Source organism: Coloeus monedula (assembly GCF_965178545.1).
Source record: "Coloeus monedula genome assembly, chromosome: 3".
In the NCBI taxonomy this organism is placed as follows: domain Eukaryota; kingdom Metazoa; phylum Chordata; class Aves; order Passeriformes; family Corvidae; genus Coloeus; species Coloeus monedula.
In genome coordinates, this window is record NC_138783.1 from 88,351,646 (window position 1) to 88,376,432 (window position 24,787).

Here is a 24,787-nt window from a genome sequence, read left to right on the forward strand (position 1 = left end):
GCTTGTTTTTGAGGGAAGGTTCTGCAGGTTTTCCTAGTTTTGTTAGAAAAAAAAAACAAACCTCAATAATTTTAATTACTTAATTTCTCATTGCAATCTTTTCACATTTTGCACTTCAAGGATCTCTATACAGTGTTTTTTGTTCTCTCCAATTTTAGAGCACTAGCACAAGTCTGAAGTGCTTGCTTTGAAACTTTCAGGGCCTGATCCAATCTCAGTCTAGATACTTTTGTTTAAACATTCCTTTGCAGCAGGAGCTGAAGTTGTTTTCTCAAAAATTTTTAAAGCAATCTGAATACGATCCTTTGTCATATCAACTGGTAAAACCTTTCTATTTTGAAATGTAAATTTCAGAATCCATTTTCTTGTAAACAGTCCTTTGAAAAAAAAAAGCCCCCTGCATTCTCACAGATTCCACATACACAAAGCAGAAAAATGGGAGTACAAAAGAGATCAGACTCTGAGAATCTGCTTCCCCTCCAGTTTTCCATCTTTAATATAAATACCCTAAAAATGATGTAGCTTACCAATCAAAATGGAAGCATGAAATGGTACATTGTGTCTGTTTGATTTTTTTATTTTTTCTAAAAAGCCACAGAATACAACATTTTTCTAGAGGTAAAACAATTCTAAGAAATTAAAAAGCCAAAGAAGCCACACTAGAATTGTGACGATTGATGAATGATTTACTTAATGAGTATTTTCATAGCTGGATAGAACAGCCAGGAACAGTTTTAAATGTCTCCAGACGCAATTGCACACCTTTGCCTCTAGATATAATTTTTTCACTAGAGAAAGGTCACAATTCAGAAGATTTCCAAAACCATTATAAAATCTAGTATGACACCACATCCAAATCTCCCCTGATGAGGGCTGACAGAGAGTCTGAATTCCTTGTTCCTTCGGACACAAGGAATAAAAAGAATACTATAACAGAAAATCCAGACACCCACAAATAAGGAGGTCAAGTCAACAGAAGCATATGGTGTTCTGTCTGTGCACTGGCTTCAGACAATAAGGATAATTAAACCCATGATTTGTTTGAGAAGAGTTATTGGCAGCAGTTGAGCTGAATGTCTTCTTTTAAAGCAGAGAACAGCAAGCTACAGTGACGAGGAAAAAGCAAACAAACAAACAAAAAAAAGAAATCACACATTTGCAAATTATTTGTCCTGATCTGACTGTTAACTTTACTAGGATTCACACTTCCATGACTAGTAAACAGCACTGCCCAAGACTCTTTGGATAAATATAAACCTCCGGGCTTTTTAGGTTCCAGCTATTTCGTTCTGATTTTATTCCCAGTGCTAAGAAGTACAGACACCTCTACTGGCATTTCTTCTTTAAGGGGAAAGTGATATAAAAAGGTCACTGAAATCATATGCTAAATCTGTCCCACAATAAGCAATCAGTATTTAACACATCTCTATCTCTGAATAGAAACACTAAGGAATAAATAAAAGCTTCATATATTCTATTCTCCAAAAAGCAAAGCAGTACAACAACTATTGCAACTTCTGTTGTAGAAATTCATTGCATAAAGAGTTCCGTTTAAGAAATTGATAAAAGAAAAGCTCAGCCAAGTATACAAAGTACTGAATTCATGTAACCTGAACAGTAACTCTTTACAGTGAAAAAAAATTACCTTCAAGTAATTGCTATAAAAACCTCCCACTTTGACATTTCTGACATGTCTTGCACAAGATTTAAAGTGTACAACAGTATAAAAGAAACTAGGAAGCCTTCAACAACATCACAGTATTACCTCAAAACCACAATTTACAGCGACACCTTTTACAAAGATCATTATGTCACAATTATTTTTTCAAACTAACTGCCAAATAAAGAGCAATACTGTAACTATACTGCTCAAGCAGGCACAAAGCTCCAGTTTAAGCAAACATTACAACCATAACACTGAAACACAAGATACAGGACAGGTCAATAGCTAGCCTGCATTCTTGGCAACACTGAAGGACTGAAGCATATAAGGCAAAAGAAAGCATTTCTACTGCATTTTTTAACATATTAATATAAAAAAATCCATTCTACACTTCTGCAGAAACACATGTATGAAGCATACACGCCGCATTCATTTATTATGTTCACTTCCATCATTTAGTTTTGATGTGTGTCTCTACATACATTTTATTGTTACCAATGAACAAGAGTATCTTCTAAAAATCACAGAGCAGCTAATTACACTCATCCCTAACAGGACATATCAAAGAAGTCATAACTGTTGATCTGATCTGAGCAGTGTGGCTTTATAATCAGCATCTCTGTGGGGTATCATAATTTCAGCATTAAAATAAAAACAAAATCTAACCTTGATATAACACATTTCTTTCACATCTGTTAAAAGAGCACAAGAAACAACGCCTTCACCTGAAATACTTACAGATTTACTGACCATGTAAACAAATGTAATTACCCTGTAGGTAACTCGACCGCTTACAGTCAGTTTGACTACAAGTCATCTGTGACATCTCGTGTTTCTCTTCAGATCTCAATCAGACAATAATACTTTCAGCTACTTTCTACAAACAAGCACATATACCTATATTAAGATACCAAAATATTTGTGCTATCTAGTGGTCTCAAATTCCTACGCAGTTCTTTTGTGGTTTTTTTTTATTTTAAGGAAAAATATTTCTCTGCATACCACTTTTAGTAACCTACTGAACTTCTAATTCCATTTACTAATATAGCATGCTCTGCTGTAACAGAATTCATGGAAGCAGGGGGTTTGATTCTCCTTGTTACTGACTTGGTAAGTTAAAACTGGAAAAGGGATCTGAAAGAGAAAACAAGTTTCCATAAAATTACCAATTTGGTAATCATTCAAGCTTCCTCTCATCCTCTAACTCTCACCTCTTGCAAATAGCCAGACTTGCGCAAAACATTTGACACTGTCCTGCACAACATCCCTGTCTCCAAACTGTAGAGGCATGGATTTAACAGATGAACCACTCAGTGAGTAAGGAATTAGCTGGATGGTTGCAGTCAAGAGTTGCAGTCAAAGTCTCAATGTCCAAGTGGAGACCACCGATGCATGGTACCCCCCAGGGGTAAATATGGGGACCAGCACTTTTTACCATCTTTGTCAGTGACATGGGCAGTGGGACTGATGGCACCCTCAGCATGTTTGCCAACACCACCAAGCTGTGTGGTGTCTGATGCACTGGAGGGAAGGGATGCCATCTAGAGGGACCTGGACAGGCTTGAGACAAGGAACCAAGTGAACTTCATGAAGTACACAATCCCTAATGTTGTTCCCCGTGTATGTCTTCCCACACATAACAGATCTTCTACCCATGAGCAGCATCTGCCTTCAACCCCAGCAGCAGCAGTGCTGCAGCAGTTCTGCACCCACTCAGTCAGCAGAACGTGAGCAGTGGCTGCAGAGACAGCGAACCCCCACGCTGCTGCTGAGCTCCAGACATTCTCCCTTTGCCTGACCAAGAAGATGCTCTGTCCTCGTCCTAACAGCCTGTGACAGAGGGAAAAAGAGGATACAGCAGCATGTTTTAATGCAAAAGAAGCTGCAGTGACATTTCGAATTTTGAAAAAAAGCCATCCCACGCTCATTATCCAAGGTATTAGGTTATCTTATGACTGCACTTAAAACAACTTAAAGCACTTACTACAGTATATACATACTGTAAATGCCCTAGCACCAATTTTTTCCTGCATAAATACAAATTCTCAGCTTCACCCAATTCAAACCTTTGATCACTTTAATCTGTAGCTAAAATACCACAAAACTCAATTCAACTAATTGCTGGATCCCCAAAATACAACAAGAGAAGTCTTCCATTCAGTTACAGTTAAACACTTTCCTGAGTTAAATACTGTCAGGTCTAAAGCAACATACTACAAATACAGAGTAAAGCATTAATCCCTTTTTCAGGGTCTTTGTGCGATATAAAATTGCATTCTATACAACTGCCTTCTCAGTAAAGCAGAGTGGAGGAGAACAAGGGAAAATGAGCCCTGACCTGAGGGAGTCATCTCTATCTATGAGAAAGCAGTTTTCTACCAGCATGTGTGTACACACGTGAATTCCAGAAAGGTCTCCCCTATTTCTTCCAGAGCCTCTCTCATCAACAGAGAGTGCAAACAACCTTTGTGCAAGGCAAAAATGTTTAACCCTGATGCTTCCACACAAACAAACTCTACAACACATGCACGTCTAAACATCCTCCAGATACAATGCCAGTATCCCACAGCACATAAAGCAACCAACTGCGCAGTAACTGAGTGGCTGACCCCTCTCAGACATCCCAAAAGCACATGGACTTGAGCACTATTGTATAATTGCTCAGCAACTACTTATCACAACTATGCACTTACATAAAACTTCCCACAGGTGTCACTTACTGTGCACACTTGATCTGTGTGTACACAACTGGAATTTCTGGTCATGCAGTAACCTTGTGACTAACAGGATGCCTGTGCAGCAGCATCCACCCATCCAGGCTGCAGGCTCTGCATCTGAAGGATTTTTGCCCAGGCAAAATTTCCGTTAAGAAATTGACGTCATGTCCAGGAAAAGCCAGGTATATCTGTCTCAAACCTTGTCCAAGAATTATCACATTAATATGCTCACATACTCTTGAACATTCAGGGCTCAAGATTTTTGAGGGTTAAGATGCTGAATAATCTCAGTATAATTAACTTAAGAGTCCAATGTGGCAAGGAAACAAAGTACACAGCAAAGCAGAACGCTAGCACGCAGAAAAAGCAACTACTTCTGACAGCAGGAAAGCTTCCAAACACTTTAACATGATTTGTTTCTACAACAAATTGTCAGTAAATCAGTGAGTTTCTGTACATGTAAATCAAGATGCTCTTACTTCAAACTACTCCCTTCCCTCCCCTCAGAAAAAAAACATACACATACAAGGCAGGAACTACAGCAAGAAAACGCAGCTTCCTAAACTAAAAAGAGATACGTAATGATCGATCTACAGCCAAACATTTAACATATTAATACAGTAGAAGAAAATTCACCTAGTAAAAATAACTAGTCAGAAGAGTGCTACAACCTCACAACTAATGGCACTATTTTAAGAGCTGAAACTTTTAGAAACTCTTAATAGCCTGGGCACAAAGTTCAAGCCACCACGGAAGTCTGGTTATTGTTTCCATACACGCTAGCAGGTTGAGGTTGCTGATGCTCCTTGTTTCTTTGTGCTTTGACAACTGTGTTGAACAAACTGACTCTGAGAACATACTCTTTCTAACTTGTCCTCCTTGCAAGCAACTCAGGATCAAAGCTTCATCATGCTCACACATTGCTGCAAATTAACAACAACCTTGTAAGTCAAATATAATCCCATCACTTTTGTTTTATTCAAATCTTTAACAGTACCTCTACAGTGTGTCTCCAGGGGCTGTGCAACCAAGTATGAGGGCTGTTTATTGGCACAAGTACTTCACTAGTAATTTGTAACAGAAAAAAAGATTTAGTTCAGCCTATCTCTGAACTGTCTGAAGAAACTTACACGTTCATGGCATTGATACGTGTCTGCAAGCTACTATAGCAAAATTTATGCTTGATAAGCACTGAAAACTTTTAAATTCTTTTTGAGCATTACATAGTAAAATTATATACTGTCACAAGCAAAAAAAAGGGGGATTCTGCTGTTTACAGTTAGATGGATGGGTGGCACATCTGTGAGAAGCATCCACAGGAATAGGCAGAAAGCTGCATGAAAGCTGAGGAGACTACCAGAAAAACAGCTGGAAGCACAGTTCTAAAATACTGTAGAGTAATTGCTTTTTAGGCAGAGACTAGCTGGAATAAAGCCTTGCACTGTGAGCAAGGAAACTGCTTTCTATTCACTTTCTGCCATGCTCAGGAAAACAAAATAAAGTGCATTATAAACAAAACTAAATTATAGACTTACCAGTGCCTCATCTTAAAAAGAAACAACTTTCAGGATTCTAACCCTAAAGATTGTATCAATAATGAAAAAAGCTTTTTTGTTATCACGGCAGCAAATAAAGTCATAATTACACAGCAGAGATACTGAGTCAGATACTACTCTAAACTGTGAGAGTGAGAAAAAAAAGGAAAAAAAAAATCACACTTGAAAATAAAAGTAAGTCATTTTTTGATGTTTTTCTAACACTGTATGTTCATGGCTCCTAGCTATAGAAGTGGCTGTTTATTGTTAATAACAGTAAGAGATTAAAAATAAACAGATAAGGGAATCTGCTAAAATACAAGCAAATATTTTATGTATTTTAAGGGATCAAATTATATTATAATAAAGGGCAACTCTCACATATCTCATGCAAATATCAATATTATTTAGTAATGAAACACACTGTCATGTTGCTCTTGGTATAAGGAGAGATAAACCTGGCAAATGTCAAGAATAATTTAGGTTAGAAGGGACTTCTGGGGGTCATCTAGCCCAATCACCCGCTCAAAACTAATTTCATCACAATTGCTACTTCAAAGCTGGAGCATTCCTGCCAGCTGTAGGTCTTCCCTAGCTAAGATTTATTTTGGAAGTGTCATATTGACTTTAAAAATCAGTGTAACTCACTCTTTTTGTGCTAGCGCAAATCTCTATTGGTACCAATTATGGTCCATTTACTTGTCATTGCTGGTTTAACTTATTCTTGAAACTGCCTACATGGAAATTCTTCACCATCAACCCCTCCCCAACAATCTACTCCAGTATGTAACTATACTTACCATTACAAAAACTGTCCACTGTCTAACCTTCCCCTCCCACTCAATTTCAGTCCCTTATATCCTGTTATTCACTATGGCCACAAACAATAGATTATGCCTTTTTTTTTTTTTTTCCCTCTGTTGGCAAGAAATTCTTGGCAAGAATGTTTAAAGCATTTGAAAATTATCCTCCTGACTCTCTTCTCACACCTCTCCCTTAAAGTAAGGAATGTCAAGACACTGATCCTTCCCTTACAGGGTAGACCTGGATCTTTGATCACTTGTTGCTTCTTTGAACCCCATCTAATGAATGTATTTTCTCTCCAGTGCAGCATCCTGAAGCAGACCCAGCACAAAGCAAAGCAAAAAGAACACTTCCTGTGTCATGCTGGAGCAGTAGACGTCACACTTATTTCCTTACACCTCTTTTTTTTCAGCAATAATGTGATGAGTCACACTTAACATGACCATCACTCCTACCTATAATGCCAACATCAAATTTCTTCCAAATTCTTCATGTATACATTTTATTTTCTTCTTCTTCTTCTTCTTCTTCTTTACTGAACCCCATGTTTTGACTGAGGCACTTTCACCTACCTTCAAGCCACCGTTCACTCTGCTTCCGGACTCAGTCTCCAATTTGCCTAATCTATTTTAAACTTCAACCTCTTTGTCTACCTTTGTTGCTCCTCCCATCGTGGTGCTGTTTGAAATCCAGCAAGAATTCTCTGCCTCTAATAATCTAGATTTACTAAGTATCAACTACTGTCAAAAAATGACAGATCATTGCAAAGCCCCTTTTACTCACTTAAAAATGTTACAGTAAGGTATGAGCAGCTCTGTCAGATGCAACTATCTTTCCTGGCTTGGCTAAATTACCCCTATGATAGTCTCAATAGTCTCTGGTTGTGAGCAGCAACCAGCATTTTGGAGGAGTTGTTACCAAAAACTGGTAAAAATAAAACTCCTTAACACCAATGTAGCATTAAGAAGCAGGCAGTCTTTATTTGGCTGGGTGCACGAGAGGATATCTCATGGAAGCACAGAAGACTCAGGCTGAAGAAGAATTAAGAGAACCCACACTGGGGAAAAGAATGGGCTTTCCCCAACTCTAACACTAGTCTGTAATCAAGAGCAGTACCTCAAGATGTTGGCTGAGCCAGATCCCATTAAATACTCTGGTAGCAACCAAGTTTTATAATCCCATAAACTGATGAGCTAACCTAGCTAGCAGGTTACAAAAAATGCAAGGAACAAGGCAGTGCTGCAAAACCCCTTTGGTAGCAATCCTTTTCACTGTAGTTCTCCAAAAATCACTGGCGGCAGATATTATAAACGCATATCATAATATTGGCTTCTTGCAAGTATTAAGGTGAATATTATACAATGTTAGAAATGCTTTTGCTGTGTGGATGTAATTTTCTATCTTTTCAGCAAGAATTCAGCAAGTGTGAGTGGGTAAGATAACCTCCAAGCAAACAGAGGATGAGGCCAAAGCAGCTATCAACACTCTGCCCGGAGAACAAAGAGGCCTAAAGCTGCTATCAACCCTGACTGTCTGGGGAATTAAAAGGCCCACTCTACTATCAACTCTTACCTATCGAGCCCAGGCCCAAGAATCAAAAGAAATAAAACCGCAAGGCAGAAAAATACGCATGCTCTAAAAAGGTGGAACCAAGGAGTGGCCATGCAGAACAGTTTCTGGAAATGTTGGAATATGCATAAAGAACAGACAGTAAAAATGGTATAAAAAAGGACTATCCCCGAGCATCAGGTGTGCTTTTGGCAGAGCGCCAAGGCATCCGGCCATTACCTCTTTGCTTTATGTGCCTCTTATTGTGTTTCTATTAAACTTTTAAATTCTCACAGGACAGTGAACCTCGTTTTTCACACAGAGGAGATCTGCTGCAACAGTCATAAGACAGACACAAAGATGCTGCAGACTTAAACACTGTCCCACCTGAACAGCTATACAGCTTTTCTGCCTTATTCACCTGGGACAGGGTGCTCACTACATGTACAGGACTCCCAGTAACCATACCAAATCTACATTGGCTGATGGGCTTTAATGAAGTTCAACTACTTTTAGTATCAGTAAGCTATAGGCCAATTTCTTGTTGAAAACAAGCTTAAAGTGTATTTTAGATAAAGAACAGAATAACATTCATGTACTAGTGTTAAAAAAAAAAAAAGGAAACTCTTACTTCCTTTAATTTCAGCTCCTGGAAGATCTGCAACAGAATTTCCAAAGGAAAACATTTCCCTTCTGTTTAATAGAAATGAAAGAGCTCTCTCTTCTCCAAACGGGCATAAATTGTTATAAGCACTTTCCACTTTAGCATCCCAGCCTGTCCCTTCCCTTCCCTTTGCCTGTCCTCACTCCTCCCCGTCTGCAGTCCCTTTAACTTTTTTGATTGGCTGCTCTTAACTCATATCAGTGGGAAATGAGCGTCTAACTCCAAAAATCAGAACACACAGTCAGAAGGCTCTAGCAGCATTTACACACATAACAGCTTCTTTTAGGATCCACGTAGAAACTAAGGTGTGTTATGGATGCAAAATACTAACATGCAGCTCTCAGATTTCTCACCTTTTCTTAAAGAGAATATGCATAACTACTGCCAAGGGTGAAGATAGATAGATAGACAGACAGACAGAAAGAACAAACAGACTCTGTCCTCCTTGCCTTGTTTCCTCTGTGGTTCTTCCTTCAGGACTCTTCCTCCTCCAAGGATAAATATTCCTGTTTCTTACTCCAAAATTAGCCACCACTGGCTGAGGCTTTTTGTTTTAGTCTCAGTTAGGTTTTGTTACCCTTGCTAAGTTTAGATGCTTTTGAACACTTACGATTATTGTGGCTGAGAACCAGCATGGTAATTCTAATTTTGTGAAAACAGAGGAGAGAGAAGACATTTTTTCTATAAAGTCCAGGCCATTTTCTCTCCAAACGAGAGACATCATGCTTAAAAGAAAACACGCTCAGCCTTCATTACTTAAGCATGAGTGAATGTTTCGTGAACTAGGAAGCTAGACAAATATCTCAAAAAGTTCTCCTGGAGGTCTTCACATGGGAATTTGCACAGGTGCACCAAAATAAGCCATCCCCATGCAGTGAGGAAACCCTGCAGTTATGATAACACCCTTGGAGGAAGTGAAAACCAGAAGTTTTTCAACTAATTCTTCATCATTAAAGAAGAATGATGAAATACACTAATGGTTTCAGAGTGCTATGAAAACAACATTGTTTAACTAATCTTGAAGCACTAAATTGCATCAGGTTTTCACAATACATATTGCATACCTGTTCTTACCACTTCAAGTAGCCAAACATCTTCTAAAAGTGATGCAAGACACTGCCAAAAACTGTCTTTGACCGAGAATAAAAGTCATATACTTTAAATGAAAAAATACTTGAATTTCATCCTACCATGCCTGATTAATTCAGTAAAGTTATTTACCCTCCTTCCCAATTTCCACAGCCATCAGGAAGTTTGTTGATCCAAGAAGGGGAGGTTCTTTACCATTATGGAACATAGTGCTCCTCCTGGAACACTATGTACTCAGACCAGCAGTCACATTAAAGATCAACGCACCAAGACTGCACACTTTACACAGCATACAACAGCTTTGATGTAATTTTTGTGACTGGTCTAATAGATATACAGTACTGTTCTGTACTGGTTAGATCTTCTTAAGAGCAGTGTCTTCAGGGCAAAAAGCCCACCACATTTCTAGAGCTCACAAATGAGGTGGTGAAGACCTGTGACCCTGAGCAGGTCAGTAGTACCAGAAAACATGATTCAGTCAAAAGAGATGGTATTAAGCACAAAGTTCCTCCTTGCGTAAGAGCTCAGTTTTAGGAGGAACTCAAGGACATTTTACACTGAACTAACTGTGAATGTGAAGTGACTGCAGATCCTTTAAAAGTGTTTCTCCTGTGCACCACAGTAATCAACATTTTTAAGATTCCATTTCCAACATCTACTTCATACATGCTAACCATAGCACAATTTTAATGCTAGAAAGTGGTCTTGAAACTGATGTGCAAGAACCCCCCAGGAGAGGTCTTTCCCAGGTGCATTCAGGGCTTGTACTGCTTCCTTACAAATACCAGTGCTTCTACACATTGCATAAAGTCCAGAAAGCCACAAAGATCTTGGACTGATTTTGAAGACTCTCTCCAATGCCCAAAGATATTTTAGCAAATCTTCTTCAAACACAGTTATATTAAAACCAAAACCATGCAATTGGTCATTTCATGCAAACAGCAATATCTGCCTTGTGAAATGTTATTCACATAATCAAACCTCTGGGTAAGATACAGCCATACTCTTTCCAGCAATGGCACTTCAAACAGAGTATTTCCTTCAGCTCTGACAACTTCTCAGCATATCTTAAAGTTTGTAAAGCATTGTTCTGCTGAGACAAACTTTTGTGCTTTAAGGTAGTACCACAGTCTGTATCACTTAGAAGTGTCTAAATCCTACCCTGCATAGACAAAGACTACATATATTTACTAGAGAAATATATGATCTACAAAAATATCACATCATCCCAGTCTAATTGGTATTCTACAAATGATGCTGCATTTTAAGTGACAATTATCCAAGATCTTAGTTTCAAATTAAAGTAAATCACTTGAAAACTGATTAGGGTTGTTAAAAAAAAGCATTATGCTTCTGCTTTTAAAAGCAGAATTTGTTTTAGTTATCATTGAGCAACTTGAGGGGGGTTGCTTTTCCTTTAAGAAAGTGTAAAATGGCATTTTCTTTCTAACTGTAGATTTAACTTGCTGTCCAAAGATTAACAAATAGCTACAGGAACCTAAATGTAATATAAATCTAATGAACAATAAAATATGATGATCAAAGAATGTGACATCCCACAGCCTTTCAGTGAATAGGAACAGCAAGCTATGCCTGCTTCTAACTCAGCCACTCAACAATTTGTAATGAAAACGTTATCAATGAATTAAAATATCATCCCACAAGGCTATAAAATTACATTCAATTGGAAAAAAAGCCTTAGCAAATATTTATCATCAGACTCTGAAACTTTTCCATTGTGCATTGATTGGAAATGTGGTACTGAATTAACTCAAGTTTGTTTTGATTTTGAATAACCTGTGAAAAAATTAAAAGGAATGTTCTATGTATAAACCTCTCTTGAACAATATTATTTAGACTTTAGTTTCATAACTGTGATTTATGATTAATTAACACATTATCGATCTCATTACACTGATTTTTATTTCACAAATTATCATCTTAATGCTCAACAGCAAGATCTCAAAGAAGATAAACGCAGAACTTTCATACCAACATTAAGAAAGTATTGATTCTGAGCATTCAGATGGAAAACAAAAGTATAAAAAAAAATAGAGCAGTCTAACTAACAAAAGCTTAAATTGTTGCAAAGTGTCATATATTGTATGCTCTCCAAATAGCAAGTTTTTGTTAATTTAGGAGCGACTTTCCTTTGTGTCATGCTTTACAAAAGAGAACAAGACTTGTATGTCATGTATCAAGTAAGAAAGAAAAAAAACTGAGAAAGAATGTCATAGATAAATATCTGCTGAAGTAAAAGAAAAACTCTTATCAGGTTCTGAAGCAAGAAATTAGTAAAAATGTAACTACTGAATTTGATATTGGTCAAAATGAAGAAAGTACTACTTACAGTGCTATTCAGACACCCTTTTCTTCTCTGTCTTAGGCACATCTATGCTTTTGTTGTCCAATTAAAAAAATCTATATATTACCATAACCTTGAGAACTTGGCATTTTTCCTGCTGCTTGCATTCAGAAGAATAGCCTACCAACCAACTGCTACAGCAGAGATTGCACCACAAAGCATCTGCTTCTGCCACAAGTGCCCAATGGAAAAAAAAATTCAGCATGCCACAGAACTCAGCTGCTTCTGTTATACTTAAATAAGGGTTACAAGTTGGCCATGCTACAACAGACAGTATTCCTGGAAAACCTCAGCTTCCTCTAATTTGACCTGAAGCACACCTGAAAATATTTTCTGCAGAACAATCAGAAAAAAACAATCACGGAAGATGAAATTAGTTTTAAAATTACTTGATCTTTAAAGGACATAGTCTGCTATTTTTCAAGAGATCAGATGTTTATAAAATAAAAAAACCAATCCTTTCTTCTTTTAGAAAGCATTGCTGAATGAGTTTATTTGTTTTACTGAAGGACAAGGACAAAACCAAATCATCTTACTATCATAAACAATCCCAACCCTTAGAAAAACTGAATTCTTCAGGGTTCACAGGGAGTGCAGTAAGATCAAAGATAGATGAACAGGTAAAAGTCTACTACACAAAACAGTTACTTAAGTATTTTATAAAATTGCTCATGTTATTTTAATAGATGCATTTCCTATTGCCTAGTACATTTGCTCATATTATTTAACTTCTTATACGGTACTTTGACAAAAAGTGTTTTAAATAATTTTCAAAGACAGCAAGAAAAGTCTTTCAACAGTGTTAATTGGCAGTTTGCCATTGCCATCAGTAAATCACCAGGGAAGACAGAAAGCAGCACCAAAAATAACATTCTCTAGTTCGGTCCATTGGCCATATGGTACATGTGAAAAAAAAATAAATAAACCACCAACCAAAAACAAACATATGTTTTTCCAACAACCATAAACCAGGAAACAAAAAATAATAAAATCAAACCACAACTCTTCAGCCTTGACCAACCCCTTCCTCCAAGAGCAGCATTTGTTTTTATTCAGGTACTTTTTTTTGTTTCCTTTTTAAATCGGGACCACTCAAAGTTAATTTTCCTTTACTTACTAGCAAGTGTTTATTTCTCACCAAGGCAGTACCTTCTGTAGCAGAGCTAGCCAACAAGCAATTTACAGATTGCTAACATACAGCAGCAGCACACAGCCATATGCAGGTCAATTTGTTTTGGAGCTTTTTACTTACCTTTCCCATTTTGCCATGCAGTATACCAGGACAAACTGAGGAAAGTAGTGATGAATACTAACACGGTGGCCACAGTTCCATTTCGGAGCCTCATCTCATTTCAGCATCACACTTGTTTATGTTCTGTTAGTGATGAGGACCTATCTGTTGGGCTTGGTGCAATGAAGTCAGCTGAAGTACTCCAGCAGCAGCTGGACAACAGTGACACAAAATGCAGCTCTCATGTATCAGACATATCATAAATCAATCCATTCCAAACTGTTGTATGCTTTCTTATAGTTCTCATCAATCCAGCTTCTCTTTATTCTTCTAGTACTGTTTAAAGGAAACAAAATTTTAACAGATTATGCCAAAAATACTTAGAAGAGTACCCCAAGAACCGAAATACACTACACCCTCGTTGTGTCTTACACGCACCTCCCTCTCACTGCCTCAGTCTTGGCCAAGAGAATAGAACTTGTTAGATTACTGTGTGCCTTTTCTAAGACTGTTTGCATCTGGGGGAGCTGTATTTCACAGGAATTTGGTCACTGAAGGACAAACATACCCATCACCAACACTACCATTTTATTCTCAACTCAAGGCAAGGTCATGTGTCACCTGGCAGGTGTCAAACTAACACAAGAGCTGCTCTCAGGATGCAGCAACTCAAGGCCCCACTCCTAAGACCTCACTTCAACAAAACCCCTTGGAAATCAGTGAGGCCTCATGTAACTGCAAAAGCAGAACTGCCTCCAGCGAGCTGGCAGACCAGAACTTTGAACACCATGTTCAGTTTTACCCCTGAGGAAGGTTCCATATGCTGGTATCAGAAAATCATCAACTGGCCGAACACAGCCAGCATCTAATCACATTGTCCTAAGCAAGACAAAGAGAGTATAGGGCAATAAATAAACCAACTTTAAAAGAGAGGGGAGAGGTTTTCAAAGTGTTAAATCATCCTTTACAGTAGTCGAACACTAGCAGTCAACATCTTTTCAAGGCACTGCCAGGATTTTTCCCCCACTATAAACTGTATCTGAAACAAGTATGTTACTCAGCAATAAATAACTTGCTCTGCATTTTCCTTGGAAGCAATCTCTGTCACCTTCTTGCCTTGCTGCATTCAGAACAGGGGAAAAAATAATTTTTATTATTATGGTACCAAGAGATTCCACTCAAATCTGAACTACTCTTCCAAGCTTATATCACAGCACATATTACCTTTACCAAAGGGCTCACAAAACAAGGCATAACCAACAGGCATGGTTAACAAAAGAAGAGAAGCAAACAATAAAGTTGCAGAACTATATGCTCTTGTGTTCAAACCTTGGTCACAACATCCAGGTTACAGGAAGTGTTTACCTTTGGACCACAGTTATCTCACCCATAATGCTAGTAACGTAGTCTGCTTTGAGGAATTTCATGCACAGATAAGTTTGTGGCTTTAAACATTAACTCAGAAAGCCCAAAGTACCTACAAGGAAGGGAACAAATGCAAGTACGGGAAGCAGACAGAGTGGATGGTAAAATTCAGTGAGAAACAAAATAATCAACTGGAATAGAAAGAACTGCAAAAGGCCTTATGATATGAGAAACCCGAGCTCAACGCAATGAGAGATAAAGACAACTGAGACACCTATAGAGAGCTAACACAGAAAGCAGAGTGCCAGGAAATATCATCAGTACCAGCACTCTGAATAGGAGATGGACATAATAAAAGCCAGAAGTGTTAGCAATAATAATCAGGTGATAAGATAAAAGTCTTGAACTTTAACAGCAAGGAGAGGCAAAGATCCCAAGTCCCAAAGTTTTATGAGGACTGTCTATGTGAATTTAGGAAGTTCATGTGATTCCCACACTACCAGAATAAGCAACTAGGATACTGACACTAACAGTTTAACTCAGATGAAGTGTCTCTGAAGCAAGGATGGCTAAATTCTTATCTACCTTCCCCATTATTTTAGCATCAGTCAGATCTCTCTGGAGCAGCTCAGGTGTGCACAAAGGACCAGGCTGCAAGCCAGAGGGATCATCCCAGTGGGGGCAACTGACAGCTGGTCCAATGTGCTAACAAGAGAGGGCAACCAGGCGAGTAGAAATATTATCTGATAATGCAAGGAAAGTGAACCATCTGCCTTGCCAGAAAATGTGGGCATAATTTTTACATTTGCTGCAACAAAATCAAGATGTTGCGATCAGGGCCTCTCACCGTGCTATCTGAATCTTCAAAAACACAGTCAGAAAAAATTCAGAAAGCAAAAAAGTAAAAAGAACAGTAGCAACATGATTCAACCAGCAGTCAGTATGCACAAAATTGTGTCAAATCAATAATTATCATGGGTTTGAGTTGGCTGGTTCTGCTTTCATCCTTCTCTTCTAGTGTTGTAACCACTCCTCTTAGCACAGGGACCAGCAGCTCAGCTACAGCTCAGCAGTACTCAGATGATTATTCAAGCATTTCCCTATATCAAACTGCATACATCAAGGCCATGCATGAATCAGACACGTTTCAGCTTTTAAAAATGCATATACCTAAACCAGCAGAAATACATGTGTAGATGCACGTAAATTATTTAACTCCCAGGTGGTCACTTTAGGTTTGTTCAATAATTTACAACACAATCTAAACAAATTTAACTGAGGGGTAATCCAGTTTGAGATGACAGTATGATAGCGTATAACTAGAGAGATGAAGCCTATGAAACTTGCCAGTGCCATTATGACCTGAACCTTTCCCACTGCAGACTGAAGGGAATGACCCGGCTGGATGCTGAAGGCCATGGGTGCTGAAGGTGCCGGCACCTCTCGGACGCTGAGCAGAACCCTACTGAATCACGTCTCAAGTAAACTAAGAAGTTTCTACTTGTATCCAGACATTCCCAAAATACATACAAAACACATTCCCAACCGCAAAGCATAAAAACTGATACACTCCAGTGCGCCTGCAAAGGTTCTTCACATAGTTGCTGAAGGGTTGGATGGCGCAGGAACGCAGCACAAAGAGTGCCAGACTTCCGAGAGGACGAGCCAGACCCCATCCTGCCGGGAGGGTGCGAAATCACCTACCGCGGTAGCACTGAAAAGATTGCTCTTGAAGGCACGGAAGAACGGCCCATGAGGAAACGGCAGCTAAAAGGTAAAGGCGGCGGGGACCTGCTAAACAGGGGCTTTTCCACCTTATTTCCACTGACACGCTCCAGCACAGCCCGCGGCGCGCAACCGGCCGCCGCCACCCGCTGCCCTGGCATCCCGCAGCCCTCAAAACCGGGGAAGAGGAATCGGCTGCCTCCGTGGAACCTGTCCCGAGTTAGTCAGGACCTTCCACGGTGTCCCTCCGCCCCGGTCGCAGCTATCTCGCCGGGGAAGCGAAAAATCGGGGGGGTAGGGTACGGGCACCGGGCGCCGCCAGCTCTGCCGGGCGGCAGAGGGCGAGAGCTGACGGGGACGGAGAAAGGGAGGGAGAGAGGGAGGGAGAGAGGCGGGGAAGGAGAGCGCCGGTCCGGGGAGGTGCGCGGCGCCCGGGGCATCGCGGCGAGGCTGCGGGGGAAGGAACAGACACAGGAAACTGCAAACTCTGCCGAACGCCCCTGCGATCCCAGCGCGCGGGGAGGAGGAAGGGTGAGAAGAGGGCTATCCCCCAGGCACCCCAGCAAGAGAGGAAGAGGGCGCAGCGCCGCTCTGCCCCGGACCCCCGCGGGCACCCCCGGGCAGCGGGCGAAGGGAGAGGGCGGCAGGTCCTGCGGAGGAGCGGCCGGCGCTCCCCGCATCGCCACGCAGGTGCACGGGAGCACAGAGGGGAGCGGGCAGGCAGATGACGGAGCAGGACGGCCCCCAGCCTCCCTCCGGCGACACCGCAGAGACCCGCGGGGAGGCGAAGCGCCTCCGCCGCACTCCCGCTCCAGAGGGTGCGAAGAACCGCCCGTCCCTGGATCCCTCCCGGAGCCGAGCCGGCGGTCCGCAGGGGCGCGGAGCGCGCAGGGGCAGCGAGACGCGCTGACCGCCGCTGCCATCCTCACCTGTGCGCGGCGCTCCGGCACGGCGGACCCGCGGGGCACGGGGGCTGTGCGGGCTCCGCCGGGGCTCTCGCTCCCCTTCCCCGCCCGCCCCCCGCGTCAGCGGCGCACCCGGCCCCGGCGACCGCCCCCCGCCCCGAGCACCATGGAGCGCGCGGAGCCCCGCCCCGCCCACCCGCCGGTGCCGCGGGCAGCCAATGGGCGCCGCCGCAGATGGCGCCAGTCATTGGCTGGGCTGCCTGTCGCTCTCTCCGGCCGCGGCTATAAATGGCGCTGTCTCGCAAAGCCTCCCTCAGCGGCTGCGGCGGGAGCCGGCAGCGGGGGTGGTGTTCTTGAGTGGCGGTTTCGACAGCGTGTTCCCTTTTTTGGAGCCGCTTTTGGGGGTTTAGGGTTTCAGGAGAGCCCCAGGAAAGGCCTAGCTGTGTCACCGCTTGGGTGCTCATTGCTCCCTGGTCAGCTGCGGGTACCTTGAACTTTGGTCAGGACTGAGCCCCTGGCCTGCTACGTGGGTGTTTCTCCATCTGCCTGTCAGTGCCACACAAGCCACATGTATCAGTGCCTCGTGTGACCTGCTTGCTCACGATTTACAAGAAGTCACAGTCTTGGATTTCACCGTTCGAGTTCATACCCTGCTAATAAACACCTCCCGGAGCTTAGATTGAGAGCTGTTGAAATTAAAGAGCAGCTTGTTTCTTCATGCCAGTAAAAGAAACCCTCTGTGCTTTGTCCCGCTCTGGGCAGAGTGTTCTCATGCAATGGCATGTGGGCTGCCCACGAGGTGGTTACACAGGTACAGCCGTGTGAGTATGGAAATGTACTCGGTTTCCTCCAAAGGTTCCTGCACTGCGCAGTCACTGAGAGAAAGTCAGTGGCAGCTTTACTCTATGGGTTCACTATTGAGGGTCATGATGTTGCTGTTCTGTAAGTAATCCCCTATCTTCAGTGGTTTGTTTAATGTGTTCCAGGAATTCCATGCATCTTTTAGGGTCTGAAAACTCCCATTCAGATCAGATGGCACTCTTAGCTTAGGGTAGGACCCTATCTACCTCACAAGAGCTCTGCTCTTGATGTGTAGTGCTAACGGGTTGGTGATGTTCAATCCTTTTCATGGACTTGATTTCTTCCCTTTCTCAGCTTATCTTCCCCCTACTTCAAAGTCCATAGTACACATTTTAATCTCCATAGAACTATAGAATCATATAATGGTTTGGATTGGGAGGGACTTTAAAGGTAATCTACATCCGATGCCCCTTGCCATGGGCAGGGATACCCATCACTAGACCATGTTGTTCAAAGTCCCATCCAACCTGATCTTAAACACTGCCAGGGCTGGGGCATCCACAACTTCTCTGGGCAGCCTGTGGAGTTTTATTCTCCATTAAGGCTCTTAAGCTGGATATAGTGGGATAGCTCCCCACTAGAACTTTAGAAACTGTGGAAAAAGCTTGCAATTTATTCTGTCTGAAGAGTGACATTTAACAAGTTTCCATATGCTTTCATTTTTTCTTACCAGTGCTTCAACACATTACAGTATTTTTACACATTTGGGTACCTGCACAGTAGCCCTCAGTGATTTTTCTGTCTTTCTCGAAGATTTCAAAGAGGGTCTGGTGGCAATTCAGGCAGATCGCAATAAAGAAGCTCAGGAGAAGTTTGCAAGGTCTTGACACCCAGGCTGTTCTGTAATTTTACTCATTGAGTGGTGAGAATTTATTATGTAAATGTGTGCTTCAATCCTCCCTTTAACAAAGAAGTGGAATGAAATGGATTTTTTATTGAAAAACAAATTTAGCACAATAACTTTCAAACAAAAATTAGAGCGTGCATGTCCTCATGCACATGGACACATCTGTAGCAGAATTTTCTGTAGAGATCCCAACGAGCTAAAAACATTAAAGGCACCACTGTTTGCATCTAATAGATTAGTGCTGCTTAGGGATATGAATTTTTGCATTTCTGTGCTGGAAAAAAACTGGCAGAGACATTTTCACATAAAAGTCCTTTTGTCAGGAGAGCTTAGTCTGCTGAAGAAAAGACTCTGTTACAAGATGAGTATAATGACAGTTATTTCACAAGGACTCTCTGAGCTTTCCTACTTTTTGTCCTTTCACTGATTGAACATTTGCATTAGGAAGGTTTACCGACTGGACCTTGACAGTATCCGATTAACTATTAACTACCCCAAACAATAGAGTATGTGTAATGTAGTTGTTTCTCTGACATCTTCCCCTCTAGTTAGTTTCCTGAGTTAGAAGGCAAAGTTCAAAATGGGAAAAAAAATCAACATTGCCCTCATCTGACCTACTACAGCAATAATCAAATGCTTCTTGGCGTATTCCACGGCTTGATGCATGGACAAAGTGCACAGTGAAGGAAATGCTGGAGCTGCCAGTGGAAAGGAGTTGGGACAGGCACACTAAAACATCGCTTACTTCTGGTGAGGGTTGAAGCCCCCTTTTAGGCCTGAACAATATTTAGTGCCGGCAAATTTCTGAATTTGTTTTTCCTCCTGAGTTATTCTTTCATCCTACAGCCGCTGCTGTTCAAGTGGAGAATCCATCTGAAATGGGAGATGATTAAGCAATCCCAAACTCCCAAAATTGTATTTGAATACAAGTGTAAGGTACATACACTATAACAACCTCAACAGGGGAGACTTGAGGGGAGAAAATAAAATTTTAAAAATACAGGAAGTTTAAATTCCTAGTATTTCAGCTTTGGTTGCTGGAAAAAAAAATTTCCAAGAAGCTTACTATTCTATATCAGCAGGAAATACAACAACACAAGAGAGAAATTAATAATAATGTTATAAACATATATTATAGTATTGGCTTCTCGCAAAGTATTGAGGTAGATATTATATAATGTTAGAAATGCTCTTTGCTGTGTGGATGTAGTTTTCTCTTGTTTTAGCAAGAATGTTAGCAAGTGTGAGCAAGTAAGAGAACCTCCAAGGGAGCAGAGGATGAGGCCCAAGGAGCTGCTAATCAACACTTTGTCCAGGGAACAAAAGGGCCCAAAGGCTGCTCCGCCCGGAGAACGGGCGGCCAGGAGGGTCCGAGAGCTGCTATCACCGCTCCGCCCGGGGGACAAAGAGGCCCAAAGCTGCAATCAGCCCTGACTGTCTGGGGAATTAAGAGATGCACCCTACCATCGACTCTTACCTAGCGGGCCCAACTCCAAGAATCAAAAGAAATAAAACCGCAAGGCCGAAGACTACGCATGCTCTAAAAAGGCAGACCCAAGGAGTGGCCATGCAGATCAATTCCTGGAAAAGTTTTAATATGAATAAAGAACAGACAGTAAAAATGGTATAAAAAGGACTCACCTCGGGCATCAGGTGCGCTCTTGGCAGAGCGCCAAGGCACCCGGCCGTTATCCCTTTGCTTTATTTTATGTGTCTCTTATTGTCTTTATATTAAACTCTTTAAATTCTAACAGGAGAGTGAACCTCGTTTTTCACAATAATATTTCAACAGAGGGAAGATTTCATGGTGAGAGATTTTTGCTAAGGTATTACCTAACTATTAGAGTAAGGACAAAGTAGTAAAAGATGCTCCAGCCCTGCCATAATTTTGTTTATACTGCAGTGGCTGCACACCTGGACAGCCAGCTTCTACAGAGCTGTGTGGTTGCTTCCATTCATCAGATCTGGAGCTTATTTTATCCAAGCATTTTCCTGACTCCTTCAGAATCACAACACTGTTGTTGTTCTTGCATTTCACTGTGTTAATGTTCTGGCTTTCCCAGACACTGGGAAAGATGCAAAAAAGGTAGAGGTGGTTGGCAGTGGCAGCAAAAATCTTAATGGTTGTTTGGCTGAAAAATGGCCATCTGAAAATTGTCCGCATCTCCCAACCAAAAATCAAGCCCTCTCTTAGAGACAGGGTTTATTCCCAACCTGCCACTTACTCTTGTTTTTTAACAGAGCGAATTCCTCTCAATGCTTCTACCTCCATTTCACCTCAGTTTTTCTTTTTTCAGCTGTAATGACCAAATCTTTTTTGCTTTATGTTAGCTGAGCACCTCACTCAGAGAAGCTGTATTTCTGCTGGGTCTTTTCTACACTCCCATATCAACAATGAACAAAGAGGGGCACAAATACACCCAGCGTGTGTCTCAGAAGGACTGGCCATGGTTGCCCACTGCCCCTGCAACTGGTCTGGGCCCCAGGCTGGCTCCTGCTTAAGGCCACGTGCCATCCCTACAGTACATGGATGGGGGAAGTAAAAGCCAACTACCCTTCAACCACCTTCTTAAACCTGGTGTGCTGAGGAGCTGAGCTTCAAGTCATGCACAGCACAGGAAGGATTTGAGGCCCTCACCTGGCACCATGGCAGGGCAGCAGAAGGCCAGGCTCGGGAAAGGAAGGGAAGGCAAGGCAAGGCAAGGCAAGGCAAGGCAAGGCAAGGCAAGGCAAGCTTTCCCATCCCCTTCCTATGACTAGGTTAAATGGTGTATGCATGACCATACAGAAGATTTTTCCATCTCACAGACTGATTTCATGCTCATGCAAATTCAGATCTCATTCCAGTTTTGTAGATGTAAATTGAAACAAATGAATATCTCAGTTGCTGAGCTAGTTTGAAAATACAGTTTTTGGTTTGTAGTATTGTAAACTTACTTTATACACAAAGGTGCTGTAAAGTTCATGGCTTGTGTAGCACCTGTTGTAGTGCTAATAGTCAACAAGTAAACGGATGTAGAAAATCATATTAAATATGATGGTATATACAAAATGCTTAGTAACCATAAAATGCCACATTTAGGTAATCTTTATTCTGTCTTTTCTGTGGCAACATTATGACATAATCTTCTGTGTTGTGATGCCGCATTTCTGTACAGAGCTGTTTCACTCAGAAATCAGGTGTGATCCTTTCCAGTAGGTAACTAGTTGTTCCACTTTAACAAGATAAAACCTGAGGTGTGAGAGAGAGCAAATAATCTGTCTGAGAAGTCTTTTGGGAAGGTAGGAGCAGAGCTTGGTCTCCAAACTTACAGAATCATAGAATCATTTAGGTTGAAAAAAGACCTTTAAGATCATTGAGTCTGTGTTTCTTTACTCTCACCCCCACATCACTGTCATTTCCCTCTCTGTGGAGATTCTGTCTGAGCTACAAATGCCTCTGCCATATGCTCAAAGGTGAGGAACATTTACATTTATTCATCTCCTTCTGAAGGCAGAGACTTTTAAACACATTTGTACTGTTACATAAACATGAACCCAGAAACTGTGAAGTTCATATTGTGCCAATATTGCTGATGGTAGCTGAGGTCCAGTGTCTGGGTAAAGAGCAGTCAGATACACTTATATTGAAGAGGGAATGCAAGTGAAAGGAAATCACATTAGGAATTAAGGATTTTGACTGCCAACTCATTTTCCAGTTGCCTGCTTCATGGTACTGCTCTCCTAAAAGAAAAAATTTTCAGGGAAATTTTGATAAATAGACTTCACACACTGGACATCTTCATTGTAAGCGAAATCCACTGTGAAGGTGCTTCCTTTAACTTACCTCAGGGTAACTTGGTGGATGATCCACTGATGGCCAGGAAGCTGCAGTTAAAGGGAAGTCTGAATTAGGTCCTCAGCAAGTGTGGGTTTCTGAAGCTCTTCTTCTTCTAAAGGTCTGTTTCACTCTTTCCTAGGTAAACTGAATGTAGGTCTAGACAGCACGGCAAAAGAATCCAAGGCAACTTGCACAGGCAAAAATAAGATATTTTAGAAAGGTCTGTCAAAATCCAGCACATTGTCTCACTGATAGATGAGCTTTGAAAGAGAGAGTGTGTGTCTCCTGTATAACTCTTAATTATTTTGTGCAGAATTTTTACAAACGATATAGGTTTTCTAGCTCCACTCACTGCAAATGCCCAAATACCTACTTGAATAATGCACAGTTAAGGCTCTAGCATATTTTCCAAAGATGTGAAGATTTGTAAAGCTGGATCTAAAATTTGCAAAAACAGTGCCAATCTAAACAACTGACTGCCAAGGGACACAAACTGAAACTTTATACTCCAGACTTCTGGCACAGGCTCCCCTGCCAAAGAGTGGGCTGGTTGCACATTAGTCTTTGCATTACTTTCTTTGTCTCACCTCTCTTCTTGTCTAACCCAGCCTGCCTCTTTATCACCGATCCTTCTTCCCACAGGAAGGTGGGGTTATTCAGGACATGGTTCAATCCACTTTGTTAGAACCAAATATTAGTGTCAAAACCAGGCACCAAGCTATTGGCTAAAATCTAACTCTGGAGCAAGTAGTTCCCTCCTACTCTTGCCCTGTCACCCAGATGTCTGGAGAGTGGACATCTTTTCCTTCCGCTGCTGACTGAATGGCAGATCTGGACATCTCATGCAGACCAAACTGGAATAAAGCATTTGCTGCCACATCACTTTATGTTCTGTTTCTGACGGGGGTCAATAGCCTGTGAAAAGCCTCATTATGACAAGAGCTCTACAGGTGGAGGAGCAAGGGAAAGCTTCCTGTGCTTCCTCTTGTTGACCTGACCTCTTTCTTTATAGAGAGGGAGCACTAGGATGAACATTTTCTGCTACTAGAGACAGCATGGGGCAGGGAATGAAGATTCCTTCTCACAGCAAAAGATTGACTGGGAGGTGGGTAGCAACAAGTTAATAATGGAATGTTTCCAAGGATAGAGCAGGCTGCATGTCCATAAATGACTCTAGCTGTATGGCTATATGCATTCGTGCCTAGTGACCTAATTCCCAGCCCTAAATGTGTACGTGGAACCTGATGCTGGAGATGATGGTTGGGTGAAGATTTGTGCTAACCGCAGTGATCACCTGTGGCCCACCAGCACCTGAGTCTGTATCACCTCAAGGGGCAAAGCAGCAGAACCCTTCCTCTTGTGCCTTCCTTACCACACCTGCTGCTCTGATCCTGTGCCACTCTCCTGTCTTCCCCAACTGCTTTGCTTTCATGATGCTGTGCCAGTACTGTGAAGAACAGGCAGAAGTGGTTGATCCCATTAAAACTGGTATGAGTGGAAGAAGAGACAGATTCATGAGCACCTTGAAAAACCATGACCCTGAAGCTTGCACTCTTCTAATCATGTCCAGCCCCATCCCATCAGATATGGATAAAAAGCTCAAATCCAGTTCATCCATAATTGTTGGTAAGGGGTTTTTGGTCTCCCC

The 24,787-nt window shown here is 41.5% G+C and overlaps 1 protein-coding gene across 1 annotated transcript in view; it reads right to left on the reverse strand.

The window, feature by feature from the left end:
- Positions 1-17,741, reverse strand: part of MGAT4A (alpha-1,3-mannosyl-glycoprotein 4-beta-N-acetylglucosaminyltransferase A) — a 69,864-nt gene extending 52,123 nt beyond the window's left edge. Inside the window, exons 1-2 of the mRNA XM_082277935.1 lie at positions 17,636-17,741; positions 13,638-13,952 (exon numbers count right to left, since the gene is read on the reverse strand). Coding sequence (XP_082134061.1) covers positions 13,638-13,731 — 94 coding nt within the window. The 5' untranslated portion in view covers positions 13,732-13,952; positions 17,636-17,741. The remainder of the gene's footprint in view (positions 1-13,637; positions 13,953-17,635) is intronic.
- Positions 17,742-24,787: the final 7,046 nt, after the last annotated feature.